This window comes from Stenella coeruleoalba (assembly GCF_951394435.1).
Source record: "Stenella coeruleoalba genome assembly, chromosome: 2".
In the NCBI taxonomy this organism is placed as follows: domain Eukaryota; kingdom Metazoa; phylum Chordata; class Mammalia; order Artiodactyla; family Delphinidae; genus Stenella; species Stenella coeruleoalba.
The window spans coordinates 93,059,034-93,079,513 of record NC_137147.1 but is presented as its reverse complement, the minus strand read 5'-3'; the positions used below and the strand labels follow the sequence as shown (position 1 = coordinate 93,079,513).

The 20,480-nt window shown below is 35.0% G+C and overlaps 1 protein-coding gene across 4 annotated transcripts in view; it reads right to left on the bottom strand.

The window, feature by feature from the left end:
- The window catches only part of AP4E1 (adaptor related protein complex 4 subunit epsilon 1), a 94,600-nt gene extending 74,327 nt beyond the window's left edge, over positions 1-20,273 (bottom strand). For all 4 annotated transcript variants that reach the window (XM_079913738.1, XM_079913737.1, XM_079913740.1 and 1 more), the window contains exons 1-8: positions 20,078-20,273; positions 18,034-18,105; positions 14,964-15,087; positions 11,188-11,261; positions 8,675-8,796; positions 5,910-6,069; positions 4,176-4,342; positions 687-760 (exon numbers count right to left, since the gene is read on the bottom strand). In XM_079913738.1, the coding sequence (XP_079769864.1) occupies positions 687-760; positions 4,176-4,342; positions 5,910-6,069; positions 8,675-8,796; positions 11,188-11,261; positions 14,964-15,087; positions 18,034-18,105; positions 20,078-20,227 (943 nt within the window). In that variant the 5' untranslated portion in view covers positions 20,228-20,273. The remainder of the gene's footprint in view (positions 1-686; positions 761-4,175; positions 4,343-5,909; positions 6,070-8,674; positions 8,797-11,187; positions 11,262-14,963; positions 15,088-18,033; positions 18,106-20,077) is intronic.
- Between the last annotated feature and the right edge of the window lie 207 nt (positions 20,274-20,480).

Below are 20,480 nucleotides of genomic sequence, written 5' to 3'. Positions count from 1 at the left end.
AAATTGTATTTAACATAAATAGCTATTGTCTCTTCATTAAAAAGTACATTATTCCACATCTATATATTCTTATCTATATCATACTCATCCTTCAGTTATCTTCTTAAATATCACTTTTTCAGAAAAGCCTTCCTTGTTCTCCCTCTCATCTAAGACTAGCTGCTGTATTCTCCAGAGTACCTTGTAAATTCATTTCTGTAATATTTCTAGTACCTGTCCCCTTCCATCTATTTAGGCTGTGAGCTCAACGATATTATTTTATTCACAACTGTATTCCAAGCATCTTTCACAGGGTCTGATAAATAACAAAAACTTAAGAAATATTTGGTGACTAGTTGACTGAGTATTTCATTTAAGAACTGTCTTAAGTATGGAATGGACCTACTAGGTTATCTTCACAGTCAATTAGATGCTTGATGGACATTTTCAATACAGAGACAATTTCTCTTTAAAAATAAAGACTTGAAAAGAGAGACAATTGTAATAGTCAATTTAGGTCAACATTTAAACAATGGCGTAATTTCAAATTATTTTTATTAGTTATTCAATGCTTCCAGTGAAAAATAATAATCCCAAAACCACCTTAAAAATTAACATTTAAAATTCTATTGAAATTTATAATATTCTAACACAGATTTAGCTATAATACTGAAAACATTAGAGCAGCATTTACATATGTTACCTACCATATGTGACATTGTGATTTAACTCAGCTCTTCGTAAGGATTCATCGAGAACATCATACATTAATTCACTTGTCCTGTTTAAAAGATATTTTATTTGCAGTAGAATTATAGTATTATAACCCAATAAAACATAGTTTTTCAAACTTCTCTCTCTTTAAAACTGAGGATCTACAGAAAAGAAGTGAAAGAAATTCATTTTATGAATTGGGAATTTCACTTCTTAAAGATTCCATTTGTTCTTTTTCATGAGTTTAACTTCCTGCTTTATCAAAGCTGACTAGTCAATGAAGAGATAAGTCAATCAACTCTTTACCTCAATCTGTACCTACTTAACAAATAAAGTTTTTGTTTGGTTGAACATGCTATCTTTTATAATTTTCTTCATAATATAATATTTCTACCTGTTTAAAGTTACTACACTAATACTTTACATAACCAGATTACTCCAGACAGTATATTATCTGTATTTCAAACACTTAGTTTTTAAAAAATATTCAAATACTAGTCTTTCTTTGAGCAGCACCAGGTTCATCAGAAAGAAAATTTTAACTTTCATTTATGTTAAATATAAAAAAATTATATTTTGTGGAATTAACAGATTAAAACCATTCCTATGTCTTTATGGTCACTGATTACAGTTATAGTTACTGGGTTGAGGTAGATACTATACAAAAATGCAGTGTTTTATAGAGCCCTAGCACTCTGCCACCAAGCCTTTTCTCCAAGGAAAAGTCCTCTCCAAGAGGCCAATGTGAAAACTATGGCTTCTCAGCTGATATTTTTGTATGTTTTGTAAACTCAAAAAGCACTAATAGAAAAAAGCACCATCAAAACAGAATACCCAGGGACTTCCCTGGCAGTCCAGTGGTTAAGACTCCACGCTTCCAATGCAGGGGGCACAGGTTCAATCCCTGGTCGGGGAACTGAGACCCCATAGGTCACGTGGCGTAGCCAAAAAAAAAGTAACAACAACAACAGAAAAAACCCCGACCCACAGAATACACAGTTGTTTCTTGCAGAGAAACTACACTATAAAACAAACAAAAAGATGAAAATAATCTGGGGCTATACAAATTTCATATCATGTATGTTACAACTTTCTCAGAAAATGTCTTTTTTTCCCAAATATACAGCTGTAAAACTCAATATGAAATGCATGTACTTCTATTGCATCTTAACTAAAGTATAAATATCCAGTGAGAATCCAGAACCATATCCTAAAATTCCTCATTTTATTATGTAAGCATTTCTTGCACAGACAACAACCGTATAGTAGACATTACAAATCCTTCCCTCCCCAAATTTGGTAATACTACACTTAGATTATGGTATAGTTGCCCAATTTTAAAAGCCAATGTCTGGCATAAGAGTCATAATTAACCACATGAAATGTGGAAACATTTGCAGACATGATTGAGCTAAATGTTAATAACCTAAGAAGCAGAATGCTATAAAACACAAGAAAATATTCAAACAATACATATAAAAGACCATAAATATAAGAGATTTTTCCAGTAAGTTAATTCTTTCAATTAAATACGTTAGAATCCTGTTATAAAATAACTTAACATTTTTACTTTGCCACATTGAGCTAATCATAACTTAAGAACTATACGTTAACATAAAATCTTATTAGAGTTCAAACAACAAAGGAGGGAACGAACATTCTAATGTTCCATAACATTATAAGAGAGTTCTACTCTTTATTCATTTAATTAAGCCTAATTTCTATTCAACTGACCTCTCTGAACTCTATTCAACATACTCATCTTTGTACATATTCTTCAAATTCATCCATGAAGGAAAGAAGGAAGACAATGAGTTAATGAATTTAGTAAATTCACTAAATGCCTCCAAAGTTACTTCCTGACAACATATGATGGCATTAAATCCTTTTGGACCAGTGAGGTCTGAATGCATTACTACGAAATTCATGGTTTTAAAACAGAATTCTAGTGAACTCCAACTAGAGCTCCACAATAGGACAAACATTTCCAATGTGTGTGTCTGCTCCATCAACTCCAGGTTTTCACCCTAGGTTTCAATCAAGGTTGAGATTCATAAACATAGAAAAAAGTAAAATAGCAACACCAAGAGTGATATAGCCCAGTTAGCGCTCATCAGGAGCTCACCAAAGACGGATGCTGACATGAAACTGAGGAGACATTACTAGGAGGAATAATAGCCTAGAGGACAATCCCTTAGTAAAATGAGACTAAAGAATTAGCATATAGGAGTTCCCTGGTGGCGCAATGGTTAAGAATCCGCCTGCCAATGCAGGGAAGCCCTGGTCCGGGAAGATCCCACAACTAAGCCCGTGTGCCACAACTACTGAGCCCGTGGGCCCTAGAGCCCATGCTCCACAAGAGAAGCCACTGCAATGAGAAGCCCGTGCACTGCAACAAAGAGTAGCCCCCGCTCGTGGCAGCTAGAGAAAAGCCCACACACAGCAACGAAGACCCAATGCAGCCAAAAATAAATAAAATTTTTAAAAAAAGGATTAGCATATAAATTGTACCCTACTGTATAAAACAAAACCACATCTCTAAAGTCAGAACCTGATCAACAGTATTTTCTCAAGACAGAAACACATCAGGGGCTCAAGCCATGGTCCTTGCTCTCAAGGGGACCAAATCTAGTTGCTCTTGAACAGTTTAAAAAAAATTCTTAAATAAAAATAACAGGTGTGCACACATGCACACACAGAGAGAGAAAGAATGATAAAGCAAATACAAATAATTGATGAACAGAGGTAGAGAGAGCTCCCTGTACTATTCTTGGAATTTTTCCGTAAGCTTGAAAAACTACAGCAAAATTAAAAGTTACAAAAATATAAGTAACTGGAAAGGCACCCATAAAGTTTAATAAAATTACTGCCTAAAAGAGTAATTCAAACAAATGAATTGTTCCAATTAGAGCAACAGGGTAAGCAAACTATAGTCTGCATGCCTAATCTGTCCAGATGCCTGTTTTTGTATTGGCTACAGGCTAAGAATGGTTTTTTTACATTTTTAAGTGGTTGAAAAAAAATCAAAAGAATAATATTTCATGACACAAAAAGATTATATGAAATTCAAGTTTTAATGTCCTTAAAGAGTTTTTTTGGAACATAGCTGTGCTCATTCATTTACATATTATCTATGGCTGCTTTTGAGCTGTATACAACAGCAGAATTAAATGGTTGCAATAGACAACATATAGCCCACAAAGCCTAAAATATTTATCTGGCCCTTTATAAAAAAGTTTCCCAAGCCCCAAACTAGAATGGTTAAGAAAGTTTCATGGAACATATGGAGCTTCAAAGGTATTTTGCACTGTGAGTAGGACTGAGATAAGCAGAGAGCCAGGATTATCCCAGCAACCTGAATTTTTACACTTCTTATAGTGGCTTATTTATCACTATTAAGTCAATTAAGCATTGGGAGAAGCTGGTTTATCATGAAACCTCTAGATGACTAAAGCCTACCAAATTTACCTAGAATAGTTTACCTTTGATCATCTTTTCCTAGAAGTCCTAGTATTCTCAACAGCTGAATTTGTAACCATGGTGCTGGTACACTGTGGTAATTGAAATCTACGGGGAGTTTTCCTCCAACCACTTGCTTCAAAATTGTTACAAAACTCCCAGTCAAGTCTTTATATGCAGATGAATTCTCCTACATCCAAAAAACAAAGTAAAGCAAAACAAAAAACTTTCTGTTAATAATAATGTCTTAAAAATAAAATAGACCTGGTTGAAATACCATATAGAATCTAACGTAATACATGCTCACTTAAGAAGTTTCATGTTCATATTTAAAGAAACAGTCCTCTAACTGTGTAATGTCTTCCACCATGAAACTCCTCTGGCTACCAGATCCAGAGCTGAATCATGCCCCAAAAAGCTTCCACCACTTCCTACTTCCTATACAGTTTAATCACATTTCCAAAGTTCTATAATTACATCTTAGAACCTTTAAAAGCTAGTATCAGCAATTAAAGCAAAAATTGAAAAGAACTGGCATACTGAAAAAAGCAGTAATACCTCTACTTTTGATGAAAACCAAGGTCTGTTTCCAATCTCTGAATTTTGTTTTCAAAAGACTTCTCATGTGATTGAACTAAATATGTTCCAGGTGGAAGAGCATAGCCAAAATTACTCAAACATTTAAAACCCCCAAAATCAGTAAGCCTGCTTATCAAAAATTAATTAACTCTATAGTATTTAAACATATTTGTGATTCTGAATGAGTATGCCTTGATTATCTATCTGACTAATCTCTTGGACTGGGGAAATTTTTTTTTCATCTTATTTTTTTTAACTGAAGTGTAGTTAACATACAATACTATATTAGTTTCAGGTGTACAACATAGTGATTCAGCATTTATGTATATTACGAATTGATCACCACTATAGGTCTAGTAACCATCTGCCTGAACTGGGGAAATTAAATACACATTCCTCAAAATGAATGTTAGACTCTTCATTGTAATTTTTACTGTGTATCAAGGACAAATTTTTGGAAGGGAAAAATAGCTCTTTCAGAGTTTAATAAATGTTAGAGGAAAAATAAGATTTAATATCAATTATCTATTTATACCACACTATTTTGGAGCACACAATGCATAAAAGTAAAGACAACCTTCAGTTTCTGTAATTTTTAATTGATTTCAACAGCATATTCCATTTCATTATGATGTATGATGAAATCTCTCACAAGTATATACTTTCAGACACAAAGGGTTTCAGGCAATACACTGGGGTTGAATTAGTATAAACCCGTATCATCATTTAGAAAAATTTTTTACCATAGTATCCAACCCCCCTTCCTCCTCCAACACAGTATCAACGTATGGAGTCAACACTGTAGACTATGCCTTGCACGTTCTCCACCAGCTCTCCTCATTTCTATAAATCGTTATATGTATCCCATGAAGTTGTATAAAAGGGAGGCACTGCTTGAAAAACCACAAATCTGAAAATTTCAACCACTTTCCAGAGCTACCATTTTTCCATGCTTCTTTCATAACATGAAAAAATTTTAGGCATAAAAAAAGACTAAATCTATAATTTGTCTACAACTCATGCGATCAACAACATGCAAAAATTACTATTAAAGTGTCAATAATACAAATTTAAATGTGACTTAAGCATTTTACTGAAAAATATGAGTTTTCTTTTAATTACATAATTACATTTTTCTAATGGTAGCTACTCAGTACCTGCTCAAAATGCCAACTTACCTTAATCATCCTAAGGTATATGTGCAAGGATGCAGCCATGACACCAACATCTCTGTCACAAAGTGCTTTCCGAAACTTAATATGGATATGCTGTACTTGATTAGGAGCGATAAGATAGAATTTATATAATGCTAGGACAGCTTTTCTTCGTATAATCTCCCTAAAGATAAAAAATAAAATCTAAATAAACCATCTGAATTATCAGACATTTATTAGTTTGAAAAGATTATGGACCAGATGATTGTAAAATACCAGCTGTTACTTGAAGCTAAAAAGAAAGAATTACACATTTATTATTAATTTTTTATTCTAATCTACCAAACTATAAAAGTAGTTATCTCTAGGAGGTAAGACCTCAAGAGACTTTAACTGTCCATGTTATATATTTCTCTAGTTATAAAATTTTTTGGTAACAAGCATATATTACTTTTGAAACCAAAACAAACCAGGAAAGATAAATTCGTTAATTCCCTAATTCCATTTTTGAAAGCCATATCTGTAGAAATTGGGAAAAGAATCAACAGTAAATTTAAATGAGTGAGAGGTAATTTCTGCCAATAACATTAAACAGTCTCTTCATCAATATTAAAAGTCTCCTTAACATTCTAGCTTTTCATATTTCGTTTTTACATCATGGGCAAACATACTCCAAATACTTGCGGGGGGGGCAGAGGAGTATAAGGGGGACTTACATTAAGAGATGTTACTCCTCTCCTTGCCCAGCTCATGTTTCAAAAACCTCATTACAATGAAGAGGAAAGTATACACAAGTCTTGCACTTCATTTGTAACAGATAATGTCTAGCACACAAGAAGCAAAAATAAAGAGTTGCTATCCTGTGAACATAATGTAGTTTCCAAGGAATTATATTCTTTGTTTTTGTCTCTTATGCCTATTTCCACATAGTCCACATAGTTCAGCAGACTATGCTGGCAGTGCCCACAACAGCAGTACAGAAGTATTTATTTTCAGGGTTCCTTAATATGTATTTCTGTTACCTAAAATCATAGAATCTCAAAATTGAGATTATTCAATGCAATCCTCTGTGTTTCACTCAAGAATACTTTTTATAAGATTCCTAACAAATGGCCACCCAGCCTCTGCATTAACAAGCAACCTACTATCTTCCTAGGTAAACTATGTCATGCTGGAAAATTCTTTTCACATAAAAAGAAAAGCAGATTAACAAAAGATTTGCCATTAGTATTAATACTACAGTAACTGTAAACTATATCCCAATGTATTGCTATTGGGCATTAACCAATATGAGTTCCAGGAGAGAGTAAGTAAATGAGGTGAGGAAAAAGAATACAAACTCTGAACAGGCTCAGGAATCCCTAGGTCTGGCCCAAAGTGTTGGCAATAACACAAGATATCAAAAAACCTGGATTCGGGCTGTGAGTTTGGCGTGCTGAAATATAACCAGGGATTCAAACGTCGAGTCCAAGCCCTGTCTCATAGCTTCGTTGTGATATCTACTGGTTTATCTGTAGCTCTGTCCCACAGCTCTGTCTTTAGCTCTTTACTCCATAGCATGGAGTTAGGTATGGCCATGATTGCAAAAGCAGAGTTTCAGAAAGTCTAAACTCTAACTGGTAGAAGACAGGAAAGGCCAAGACTTGAAATGACAGTAGATGGGAAGCAATAAGGAAAAAATTGAAAGGGTAAATGGGAAGCAACAAGGAAAAAATTCAATTCTTTGAAAGATTTCATACAAAGGATAAGTATGGCTACCACAAAACAGTGGTGGTATGGAAAAATTTCATAAAAATATGCTCTGCTGTGATCATATCAACCTCTAATTATCTAAGAAAGGCTAATATTTTATTTCCAGTAATTAATTTTCCATACCCATCATTTGTTCTAAACACAGATTTGATATAAACAAAATATTACAAGTCTGAAAAATCTCTGAAGTTATTCCATAATTCTTAGAAAAAGCTATCATTTTTAGCTGAAATATTCATGGTCCGAGATTTAAAGAACACAAACCATAAAACAACATTTTAAAATCTTAGAACACTAAAAATACTGACTTAAGCATATGAAATATTATGAGTAACAAAAGAAATCTTTTATCAAAAATGTATATATAACTAAAATACTGCAATCACAAAGGAAAAATGGCAAGTGACTGTAAACTTTTCCCTAACTTTAAAGATTATGAAGTTAAGGGGCTTGGTCAAAAACAAAATAATTCCAAATGAGGTGAAAAAGTAATCAAGTTGAGAAGGAGAGAGTTAAGGAATCATACAAGATTAGCAAAATACAAGTTAAGGTTCATTTGGATATATTCTGCTATAAAACAGAATTTGAAAGCTGCAGTTTTGATATAAAGCATCCCCAATACATTGAAGGTCTATGTTCATAGCACTTGAACCATTTCCATGTGTTTTCCATTACTTCACTTTATCCTCAAAACAACTCTGTGAGAACTAAGGATCTTCCACCAACCCCATATAGCCAAGAGAAAAACAGGACCCCTGATGGTTAGCAGAAGAAGTGGGAAGAAAGCCAAGGATTCCTGATGCTAAGCCTCACTGACTCTCAGTTTAACTTCAGAAAGTTGCCTAACATTTTTCTAAACCCACATAAAAATAAAGGACAATAAAGGACAAATATCAGGGTTTTTCGCGTTATACCTGGCAGTCAAAGAATATCCTCTATCCTGGTAGCATTAAGTTAAAATTAGAATAAACTTCTGAGTATAAATTTTCCTTTTGAAATACATAGTGTAGACACCTATCCAAAAAGAATTTACTTACTTAGAATGTTGAAGTTTATCTTCTATTAATGGAAGAACAGCTGGAATCATTTCTCGAGGGAAAATCTGGCTGACGATAGTAAGTGCCATACATACTTCTACTAGGTTAGTGCTCTGCAAGTCCTAACATTATTAAGCAAAGAAAACATTCAGTGCAAATTCTGAATCTAGGGACATTGAGCTCAACATTGCAATGGTCCTACACACTTAATAGTTTTCTACTAACTTTTTAAATTAATTTGTACATTTAGGCTTACCTCATATTTTATAGGAATATCCCTGTTTCATTTGCCTTAATAGAGTCAATAGATAAAGATAGCCAAAAGGCAACTGAACTAAAGGAGACTGTATTTCTGTCCTGACAATGACCAAAGTAGTCTTCCTTATTACAGCCTTTAAAACTTTTCTAAACTAGTAACAGAATAATTTTATGAATTCTTCTTGTTAATCAACAATATGAGTGGAAGTTTAAAAGGAAGCAATTCTTGAATATATATGATAAAATGCATGCATTCATATATACTTACATAAGCACAAAGTTTACAAACCGTTCTAATAGAACCCAAAACTACGTTTTTGAAAGTTTGCAAAAGTTTAAGCTACTAGTAAACTTAAGAGAGTATATAACTTAATTCAGAAAGTATTGATACTACACACCCACACACACACTCACTCTCTCACATATCAGAAGACTGAAACAAGATAAACATGAAAAAGCTCAACAATTCAATTATACTTCATTACCAATTTTGTTTAAACGTTTAACAGGAAACAATACTGTGTATGCATTAAATTGTGTTTTTATTATCTGTACATTTCAGTTACCCAATTAAACTCTGTTCTTCTTTAAACTGACTTTCAGAATTTAAAAGACTTTAATTATTCAGTTTATATCACATCCCTTTAAAACAGATCCTAGAGAAAAAGACAACAGCATGGAAGATGTATCTGACTAAGAGTCTGGAGATCTGAGTTATAATTCCAACTCTGCTTTTTTTTTAATGTATTCTTTTACTGAAGTATACTTATTTATAATATTGTATTAGTTTCAGGTGTACAGAACAGTGATTTAGTATTTTTGCAGATTATACTCCACTATAGGTTATTACAAGATAAATGGGTATAATTCCCTATGCTGTCCTTGTTTATCTATTTTAAATATAGTAGTTTGTTATCTATTAATCCCATACTCCTAATTTGTCCCTCCCTCTCTCCCCTTTGGTAACCACAAGTGTCTTTTCTATGTCTGTGAGTTTGTTTCTGTTTTGCATATACATTCATTTGTATTATTTTTTAGATTCTATATATAAGTGATATCATACAGTACTTGTCCTTCTCTGACTTATTTACTAATATTTAATTCCAATAGTATTCTCTAGGTCCATCCACATTGCTGCAAATGGCAGTATTTCATTCTTTTTGTGGCTGAATAATATTCCATTGTGTATATATACCACATTTTCTTAATCCAATTGTCTGCTGATGGGCACTTGGGTTGCTTCCATGTCTTGGCTACTGTAAATAGTGCTGTTATGAACACTGGGGTTACGTATCTTTTTAAATTAGTGTCTTCATTTTTTCCAGATATATACCCAGGAGTGAAATTGCTGGATCATGTGGTAGTTCTATTTTTAGTTTTTTAAAGAACCTCCATACTGTTTTCCACAGTAGCTGACCAATTTACATTCCCACCAACCGTGTACAAGGGTTCCCTTTTCTCCACATCCTCACTAACATTTGCTATTCACAGACTTTTTCATGATAGCCATTCTCAGTGAGGTGATACCTCATTGTGGTTTTGATTTGCATTTCTCTAATTAGTGATGTTGAACATCTTTTCATTGCCTGTTAGCTATCGACATGTCTTCTCTGGAAAAATGTCTATTCAGGTCTTCTGCCCATTTTTTCATAGGGTTGTTTGTCTCCTTTTGATATTGAGTTGCATAAGCTGTTTGTATATTTTGAATATTAACCCCTTGTCGGTCCCATGATTTGCAAATATTTTCTCCCATTTCATAGGCTGTCTTTTTGTTTTGTCAATTATTTCCTTTGCTGTGCAAAAGCTTTTAAGCTTAATTAGGTCCCATTTGTTTATTTTTGCTTTTTCTTCTGCCTTAGGAGACTGATCCAAGAAAATATTGCTACAATTTATGTCAAAGAGTGTTCCACCTATGTTCTCTTCTAGGAGTTTTATGGTTTCAGGTCTTACATGTAGGTCTTTAGACCATTTTGAGTTTATTTTCGTTAACTCTGCTTTTTTAAATGAAACAATAATAACAGCAGCAGTAGCAACTATTATTCTCTACAGTGTTTCATTTAACCCTAACAACTTGGTTAAGTTCTATTATTATCCTCATTTTACAGATGCAGAAACTGATATAAAAGATCTTTCTAAGCCCATTCTATAAGCCTACCTTCTTTGAAAAATACCTAATTTAATATGATTGATGAGAAATGTCAGATGCCTGAAGGAATAATTTAAGACTTCATATTAACCAGCACACAATACAATACCTTTACAACTGTATTCACAAGGAGAAGCAACAGTTCATGACTTTCATGTAGAAATAAAGAAACAGCCAAATAACCTATAAAATTTGAGAGGAAAAGTCTCATAATTACCTGCCAAAAATTAACATTTCCCAAAAAGTTAAACAAAGCAATACTATATTCCAAAATTTAAGTGTCAAAGATACCAGTTACAGGTAAATATAAAAACAAATAGTAAAATAACAAGGTTCAAAAAATTCAGTAAGGAAGATTTCAGATGTTCTTCATCCTGAAGTCTTTCACAATCAGGTATTTCACAGTATGTAACTGAAATGGAAAAGAGGCTATGTGCACCAACTTAAAGTCCTGTAAATGACATTAGGAATATATGCCTTCCATCTTCTGTGCAAATCTCTACACAATCAATCAATACATTTTCTGTCTTATAGCCAAATATAATTATTTAAAAACTAATAGCTACTACAGTTAATAAATAGTGAGTTACTAGCTATTTGTATTACTGAATGAGCTACCTGATACCAATCCATATGATGTAAATCATCTATTAGCCATAAACAATACCTTATTTTCTCAATTTGACGATAAACTATTGAATGAATAAAAGTTGTTGAGGAAAGAAACAATGTCTACCACATTAAATGTACTCATTTACTTAAGTACTTTTATTTTAATAATATCAAAATATTAAAAAATACAACTTAAAATTGAGGAAGTACATTAATACACTGACAAATACCATGTGCATGGAATCTAGATGCTCCATGTCATTTTCCTGTCACCCTTAATTTCGATAACATTTGTTAGACAGTTACTGTGGGTTAAGTACATTACAAGTCTCACCTCATTTAATCCTCACAACAACTCTATGAGGCAGATATTATTATTATCCCCAATATAATAATGAGGCCCCAAAAGGATAACTGCCCAAGGTCTACAGCTACTACATGGTGGAGCCAAGACTACAACCCAGCCAGTAGGAGTTAGTTCATGTTGTTAACCCCTACGTTATTCTGCCTCTCACACAGTCTACTTTAAGACCTTATTCCCTGACTCCCATCCCCATTGTTTTTCATTCTTCTCAATTCTTCCAGCCTTTTTATTAGGAATTCTAGTGTTAACTATCCCTATTACTACCCAGCATCCATAATGTGTCTGTTGGGGAAGATGGGAAAACTGTTAAAAACTTCCTGCTCTCATAGCCAAGGAGTAGCAGCATGATCCACTGCAACATCTTCACTGAAGGTCAGAGGAGCAGAGCTATCACTCCCACAATCAGGAGAGACAAAAAAGAACAAACCAGGACCAGGAAAGAGAAAAACCCTAGACAGCATTTAAAGCAGAAATTAGGTCTTATCAGATTACATCTGTTCAGCTAAGATATCACCCCCTCTCAAGTCACCAATATCAAGATACAAGAACTAAGATCAACAAACTAATCCAAAGACCACCTCAAAACCTTATGAAATCTTAATTCTATCTGTTAAAAAGAATATCCTATTTTGACAATCAGGGAAACCAAGGAAACTGTTTTGATAATCAGGAAACAGGGAAAAAGATATTCTGTGATTCAAAAAATTTTAAAGGTTTCAGGAAAACAAAGAATAACAACTATGATTATAGAATACATTTGATATGACTAAGACTGAGGTACAGGATAGGAATACAGGCTTTGACTCATAGAAACTTGGGTTTATATTCTGGCTTCACCATTTAGTAGCTCTATGACCTTGGAAAATTGACTTGACCTTTCTGAGCTTCAGTTTTCTCCTCTGTCAAACGAAATAACATCTCACAAGATAAAGCACCTAACATAATTCCTGACTTAGTGGGTACTGAGATTTATTTACTCAGCAGTATTCATGTGAAAAATAAGAATGCATTATCCATCAGAGAAAGCACCAAAGCTAGCCTTAGAAATCTCAGGAGAGTAGATGAGGCAACGGTACTGGAGTAAAGGCATAAAAAATTTAAATGCTATCTTAAAAAAAACTTCCACTCATTAGCACACATAAAGAATATCTGATACCCACATACATGTCTTTCTAGGTGTCAATAAAAAACTTTCCTAAGGAAGATCATGAATCTCAGTAAAAATGACTGTGAGGTTTCCTTAGTCACTGTAACTATGAAATAACCCACATACAAGGTCCTTCACTGCAACATTATTTATTAGAGCAAAAAATAAAAACTACCCATATATCCACCAATAGGGACCTAGATGAAAATACTACAGTACATCCATCCGCCCACTGAAAACTATGCAATTGTATAAAAGTATAAAGATGTCAAAACAAGGTGCAGAGTAATCTCTGTAGCATGCTATCTTCTGTGTAAGAGACAGTATTTGAGTGTGTACTCACGAATTTGCTTGTTTTTTCAAAATGAAACAATGGAAAGATTAATCAGAAACTAATGAAAATAGTTACCCATGGGGTAAGGGGCAAAGCTGGTAGAGGGGTTAGAGATAAAAATGAAATTTCTCTGACTATACCTTTTTATCAGGTCTTAACTTTTGGACCATGTATAAATTACAAATTACATATGTAATTTTTACATATTTTAAAAATAAAATTTAGGGAATTCCCTGGCGATCCAGTGGTTAGGACTCAGTGCTTTCACTGCCATGGCCTGGGTTCAACCCCTGGTCGGGGAACTAAGATCCCACAAGCCGCGTGGCGTGGCCAAAAAAACCAATAAAATAATAAAAATAAAATTTAATGGAAAATGGAAAAATTACATGAAAGTCTAAAAAGCAAAATACAGCAACAGATGTACAAAGTATAGACTATCTATTGTTTTCTAAATTTCCTGTTGTTAGGGATCTCAGAATTAGTTTGGAAAAGACATGAAAAGACAAACACCATAAGACAACAGATGGTAGGAGCCACCTGAGAGATCACAGAAGAGTTAAAACTTGGTTTGGAATACAGAAAGGGAGAGACAGGATGCCAGAGGACACTCTACTTGGAGGGAAGAATGTAACAAATCTAGAAGACAAAAGAGTATTTTCGGTGGAGTGAGATTCAACAAGTGGAATACTGTGTTCATATAGTCTCAGAGTCTTTACCAAGACATCTCCCACGCCGTACCCATCACCTGACAGCACAGGTCAATATAACTTGAGAAGAATGTTGGTCCCTGACAACATGACACTATCAACTTCTTTGAATAAAGAACATGTTTTACTCCTATATTATTCTAAAGTGCTTCCTTCTTAAGTTTCTGATATAAAGCTGTACATATATGAATACAAGATTTAAGTCCTTGTTTTCCTAATAGACTTAAAGGTTGATTATAGAAACAAAATTTTTTAAAAGATACCTCAAATCCTCATAGTTAACAATTGTGAAACTAGAAGCAGGATATCGAAAATTATTCAAGTCAATTTCAGTTTTTATTTATTAAAAAAAAAAATCATCCCTTATCATTAAACTGATAAGGTTATACAGACCTTTTAAAATCAGCTTTACTGAGGTATAATTTACATACAAGAAAATTCACCCTTTTAAGTATATAGTTCAATGAATTTTGACAAAGTCATCTAACCACCATCACAAGAACAGGCAATTTTTCATCTTTTCTATAACTCCAAAATGCTATGAATCAGGAAAATTGATTCCATTTTAGGCTGTGAGTTTTTGAAGTGTTATCTTTTAAAGCTTTGGAAATCACAAGGCAGTGTTCTAAAAACATACTACACACCTGCCACCATTCACTTTATATAATAGCCAGAACTTTAAGGACAACATTAAGTGCAAAAGTCTTAAACACATACATACCTACTCTTTTTTCTAAAAGGTTTCCTTGTTGTGCCAACTTGATTGCATGTATGTAACCAAAGGAAGCATCATATCCAAGCATTTCACAATATATAAGTCTCACCATACATTCCTTCATCATTTTCTGAAAAACAAAATATCCAGTAACAGTATAAATAAATAGAATCCTTTGATGTTTTTTTTAGTATGTTGTAATCATTTAATAGGAGAGTTCTTTAATCCTGGCACTGAAGAAATAACATATATAAATTAATCACCCAAAGTCAGACTTTATAAATAAAGAGTTTCTCCCAAATTTAACTACCAACAGTACACATTTTAGTAAAATTATCTCAATATTTTGTTACTGGCAACAATACAAAATAAATCAAACGCAGCTATTTCTAATTCTAGGTGTCCCTCGCATAAAATTTGGTTATAATGTGACACACATGGTCCTCAGACAAAATTTCACTCGTGGTACCCTAACGTGGCTTCTAGAATGTACCACATCATTTTAACATACTTTGTCAAATGAAAGCATCCATAGAGTTCCCACAAGTTGGTAATAATTTCTGTAATGAAAATATTTTTCACATTTAAAGACTAAATTGCACCTGGAGTTTCTTCAGAATTACTGTGCTATATTATAATAGGCGATAGTTTGTTTTATAAGCATTACTTTTTCAACAATTCTCACAACTATTATGATTTCATTAATGGTATAATCATTCTAATATTTAACTTAACTGGATCTTTCAATATTTACAACACGAGCTAATAACTTGTTTTAAGAGATTCTATAAATCTGTTTTCTTAGTATGAGAATATCTGCATCAATATTTATAGCAAATTTTAATCAACAATTTAAAATATAAATGTGTTTCAAAATAAGAAAAGCTCAGACTATTTTAATATCTAAAAATTAATTAGGTTGACATATTACAGGATTACTGAATCACAAAATGCTTAAGAAACAGTAAAATAAAATGTTTTAAAGAATAACATTTAATATTTCATATATATTATATACAGAGAGTAGATTTTATAGATATATATATATATATATATATACACACACACACGTACATGTAAATATGAAGAGTTTAAAAATAAACCATAGGAAAATCTTAAGGGAATAATGTTTAATGATTTAATTTAGGTCCCTTGTGTTTAATAAAAGTTAATCCATCAGCTCATTAATTAAAACTACTAAACACTGAGAAAACAAGCTTAAAGTATACTGGAAGCCTCTTCAAAGGCTTCTACATCAATGAGTGAAAGTGTTCATTTAAGCCATTAAGTATCAACCCTGATTTTGTAACATTTTATCTCATAGTTTTTCAAAAGTCATTATGGACTTTAAGTAAAATTCTATTGCATTTACATTATTATTCTCTTATTTTTGGAGAAGAAAATGCTTTTCCCAATGCAGGAATTCACTCTAAAAGATTTCTTTAACAAATTATAATCCAACTTCTACATGACCACCTCAGGGACAGACTATTCTGTAAAGTATGCCCAGAGCTGGATGACCATAAATATTATAAAATCTTCCTTCAAACTCTGGCTCCCTAACTTCTACCTACTTAATTCTGTCAACACCAGGTTTATGCCTGGTAACATGAAAACTGTATTTACTGATGCCAATTATAGAAAATGGAAATCAAACTAAATGAAAAGAGAGAAGCCATTTCTCTGTAACATTTCTATCAAGTATCATAACACACAGTGATTTTATACATACACATAAAAACATATACATATCTATACATACACATACATATACACATACACGCATAGGTCCCATTAACTATGTTTTGAGTTTCATTTGTCCACATATTATTATGACCATAAAAGGAAATATATACATTCTCTCAGACTTTACAAGTGTTATTCACATACATAATCATGTATTCATGCAAAATGATTACCACAATATTTTTATTAGAAGTGTATTCCACAGCAACTTACACAAAGAAGGCACTCACAAAATATTTCCTGAATAAACGTTGCTTGGAAAAATCTCATTATCTGAAACCACATAAAAATTAAAAGAAAAAAAAAGTAGGCCTTAATCTAACTATGTAGGGACAGTCCCACAGTCCTACAGTGGTCTGCATATGGTGGTCACAGCTTAAATAGTTGCTGAATGAATGCTGTTTGAAAATCAAATTATATGGAACCAAGTTTTTTAAAAACTAGATCCTGATTTAGCTATTGTGCAATATACTCAGTTTTACCGCAAGAAAATTACTTTTCTACCTTGTCAGCCAACCTATATTCCAAGATGTAACAGTAAAATGAGAGATTTACAATATATCAATTCAGGTCTGAAAATACTATTTTATTTTTTATTTTTTTTATTTTTTTTTTTGGCTGCGTTGGGTCTTTGTTGCTGTGCGCGGGCTTTTTCTAGTTGCAGCGAGCGGGGGCTACTCTTTGATGCGGTGCGCAGGCTTCTCATTGCAGTGGCTTCTCTTGTTGCAGAGCACAGGCTCTAGGAGCGCAGGCTTCAGTAGCTGCAGCACGCGGGCTCAGTAGTTGCAGCACGTGGGCCCTAGAGCAGGTGGGCTCAGTAGTTGCGGTGTGCAGGCTCTAAGGCATGCGGGCCTCAGTAGCTGTGGCGCACGGGCTCAGTAGTTGTGGTGCATGGGCTTAGCTGCTCCATGGCATGTGGGATCCTCCTGGACCAGGGATGGAACCCATGTCCCCTACATTAGCAGGCAGACTCCCAACCACTGAGCCACCTGTGAAGTCCCCTGAAAATATTATTTTAAATGATGTGTCCTAACATTCTCCCAGTGCACAACATTAAAACAATAGGATCAGCCTTGGGGTCCCAGGAGTCCCACATTTATGTAACTATCATCATGTTGGCACTGAACTGACAACAGTCAAGCAAGTCTTGCTCTGGTGCAGCCAGTCAGCAATAAAAGGCTAAAATTAATGTCTGACTTGTTACCATCCATAACTGATCTTGACTGTGATAAATTAGATTTTAGCAACTGATCAATTAATGCCACTACTGAGTCCACAGTGGACCAGATTTCAAATTCAAAATGTGCTGGCACTGACTATGCAAACTTACCAGAGTTGTAGTAGGAGCAGAAACAGTTGCTTTCAGATTACTCAGTTCCTGCTGGATTAATTTCTCTTCCTCCTGAAAAAATGAAAATATTTGAATGCATGAATAACCATCTTTTTAAACTGTAACAGTATTTTTAAAGGGAAAATATAACTTATAATATTTTCAATAAAAAAGATACATTATTTTAAAGGAGAGTTACAAAAATTATGCACTTAAGATTTGCCTACAGGCATTTCTCCAACTCTCAGAATCATTCCTGGAAAGAATAAATATTTTCATGCTAACTCACCATTCCTCTTTTCTTCACTCAGTTACTGTCCCCTTAAGGACGGGTTAGCAGAAAACCTTTTTTAAAAAAATTAACAGTGGAGAGAAAGTAGAAAAGCAATTCTTATGTAGTGGCCCAGAATAAGGTTCTCACAACTTCTTCTTCATGGAATACAGAAACAGGGTAAGAAGGCAGAAACAGAAACTGTTCTTTTCCCCTTAAACTATACTCTTCTTCCCTATCCTTTTTTTCCTTATTCTTTGCATCCTTTCCCTCACTTCCCATCTCTCTTTCACACACACATAATAAATACACTAATATGGTTACTTCTACTGTCTGCATTGTATTTCACCTCCTTAAGCACTTGAAAATTGACCCCAATTTTGACGAATATCATGCTATCTTTAAATTACACATTGAATTAGCAGGTGCCCATTAGGTGACTAACCAAGAATTAACAATGCTACTGAAGTACAGCTACATTTAGATACCTTATGTACAGTTTCAAACTGCAGTTTAAAACCAAAAGTATTGGGCTTCCCTGGTGGCGCAGTGGTTGAGAGTCCACCTGCCGATGCAGGGGACACGGGCTCGTGCCCCGGTCCGGGAAGATCCCACGTGCCGCGGAGCGGCTGGGCCCGTGAGCCATGGCCGCTGAGCCTGCGCGTCCGGAGCCTGTGCTCCGCAACGGGAGAGGCCACAACAATGAGAGGCCCGCGTACCGCAAAAAAAAAAAAAAAATATTTTATTTCATTCAGCCACCTCATAAAAACTAGCAAAGGACAAAATTTTAAGACAAGCAATATCAAGTCTACAAATAATTGTTTTTTTGTGATTTTTGAATGTGAAGCATATCCTCCCCAGTACATCATCTTATTTCAGTTTAAAAAAGAACGTTTTTAAACCCAAAGAGCACTTTGAAGAAAAACCTTCTCTGTCTTTTCTTCTCTCCTGACACATATTTCATTGTATACTGCTTACAGCTGTCTTAAGCCCAAGATGAAGGACCAATTCCTTGGGAAAAGGAAATGTGTTTTACACTGTTTCTTTAGGGTCTAACACATAGTCTCTTCCACAAATATCTTTTGAACAGATTTTGACCTACCACATGATCTTTTTTTAAGATACAAAATCCTTGAAGCTTTGAAAAGTCTGTGGGAACTTAAAAACTTCCATTATAACTGCTCGTTTTCAAAGCCCATCTGAGGCAGAGACTTACTCAGCAAATAGTGCATTTGGGGAGAATTATGCTTTTTCTTTGCCCAACCCGTAGGTCTAACCTAAGAACCTCAAGCTCCCCAAATATACTGAACAACAGGTTCAAATGGCAGGGTCTGTTCTAGTGTATGACATCTAGCAGTTGAAAGAACCGGGAGCCAGAAAGAACCCGAGTGCGAAAGAAACTTTTTAGAAGAATAATGCTGACATTTCCATGGCACCTGGTAGTTTCACACGCTCGATGTCTCATCTAACTCTCGAAACAACCTATGAAATATGTATTGGTACTCCGTTATGTCAACGTTCGAGAAACACACGGAGGCTCAAAGATTAAAGATATCTGCCCCAGATAATAATGAGTCAGTGTCAGGGCCAACCGTGGAAACCCGGCCTCCCAGCTGTCAGTCCGGGCAGCAAAGTGACGCTTCCGGACAGACGCCAGGACCGACAGACACACACGCCTCATGCCAGCCCCGGAGGCTCGCCGCCGGACCGGAGCCTCCCAGCGAGGGGGCCTCCCCGAGGCGCCCCTGACCTCCCGGCCCGGAAAACACCTACGTGCTTGGAGGTGAGAGCGGTGATGCCGCGGACCAGGCCGCCCAGTCGGGAGGAGAAGGACGCCTTGGCGGCCGCGGGCCCGCTAGCCGACTGGTTCTGCAAGAAGAGTCCCGGCAGCGCCGTCAGCGTCTTCTCCACAATGTCGCTCATCGCCGCCGCCGCCACCCGCGCTCCGCTCACCGCCCGGCCTCATGCCCAGGCCCTGCCCCGCCGCCTCCCCGGCCACCGTAGGCACTTCCTGTTTGTCTGAAAAAGAAATCTTTATTCGCGTTCTGCGCGGACAAGCACAGTGTCGTTCTAGAGAGACGCCGCGGGAGGGCGCGAGAGTCCGCAAGCGAAAGACAGCGCGCCAAGCCTGTGTGGACGTGGTCCTCCTTTGGAGGAGCAGAAGGGCCGGACGCTC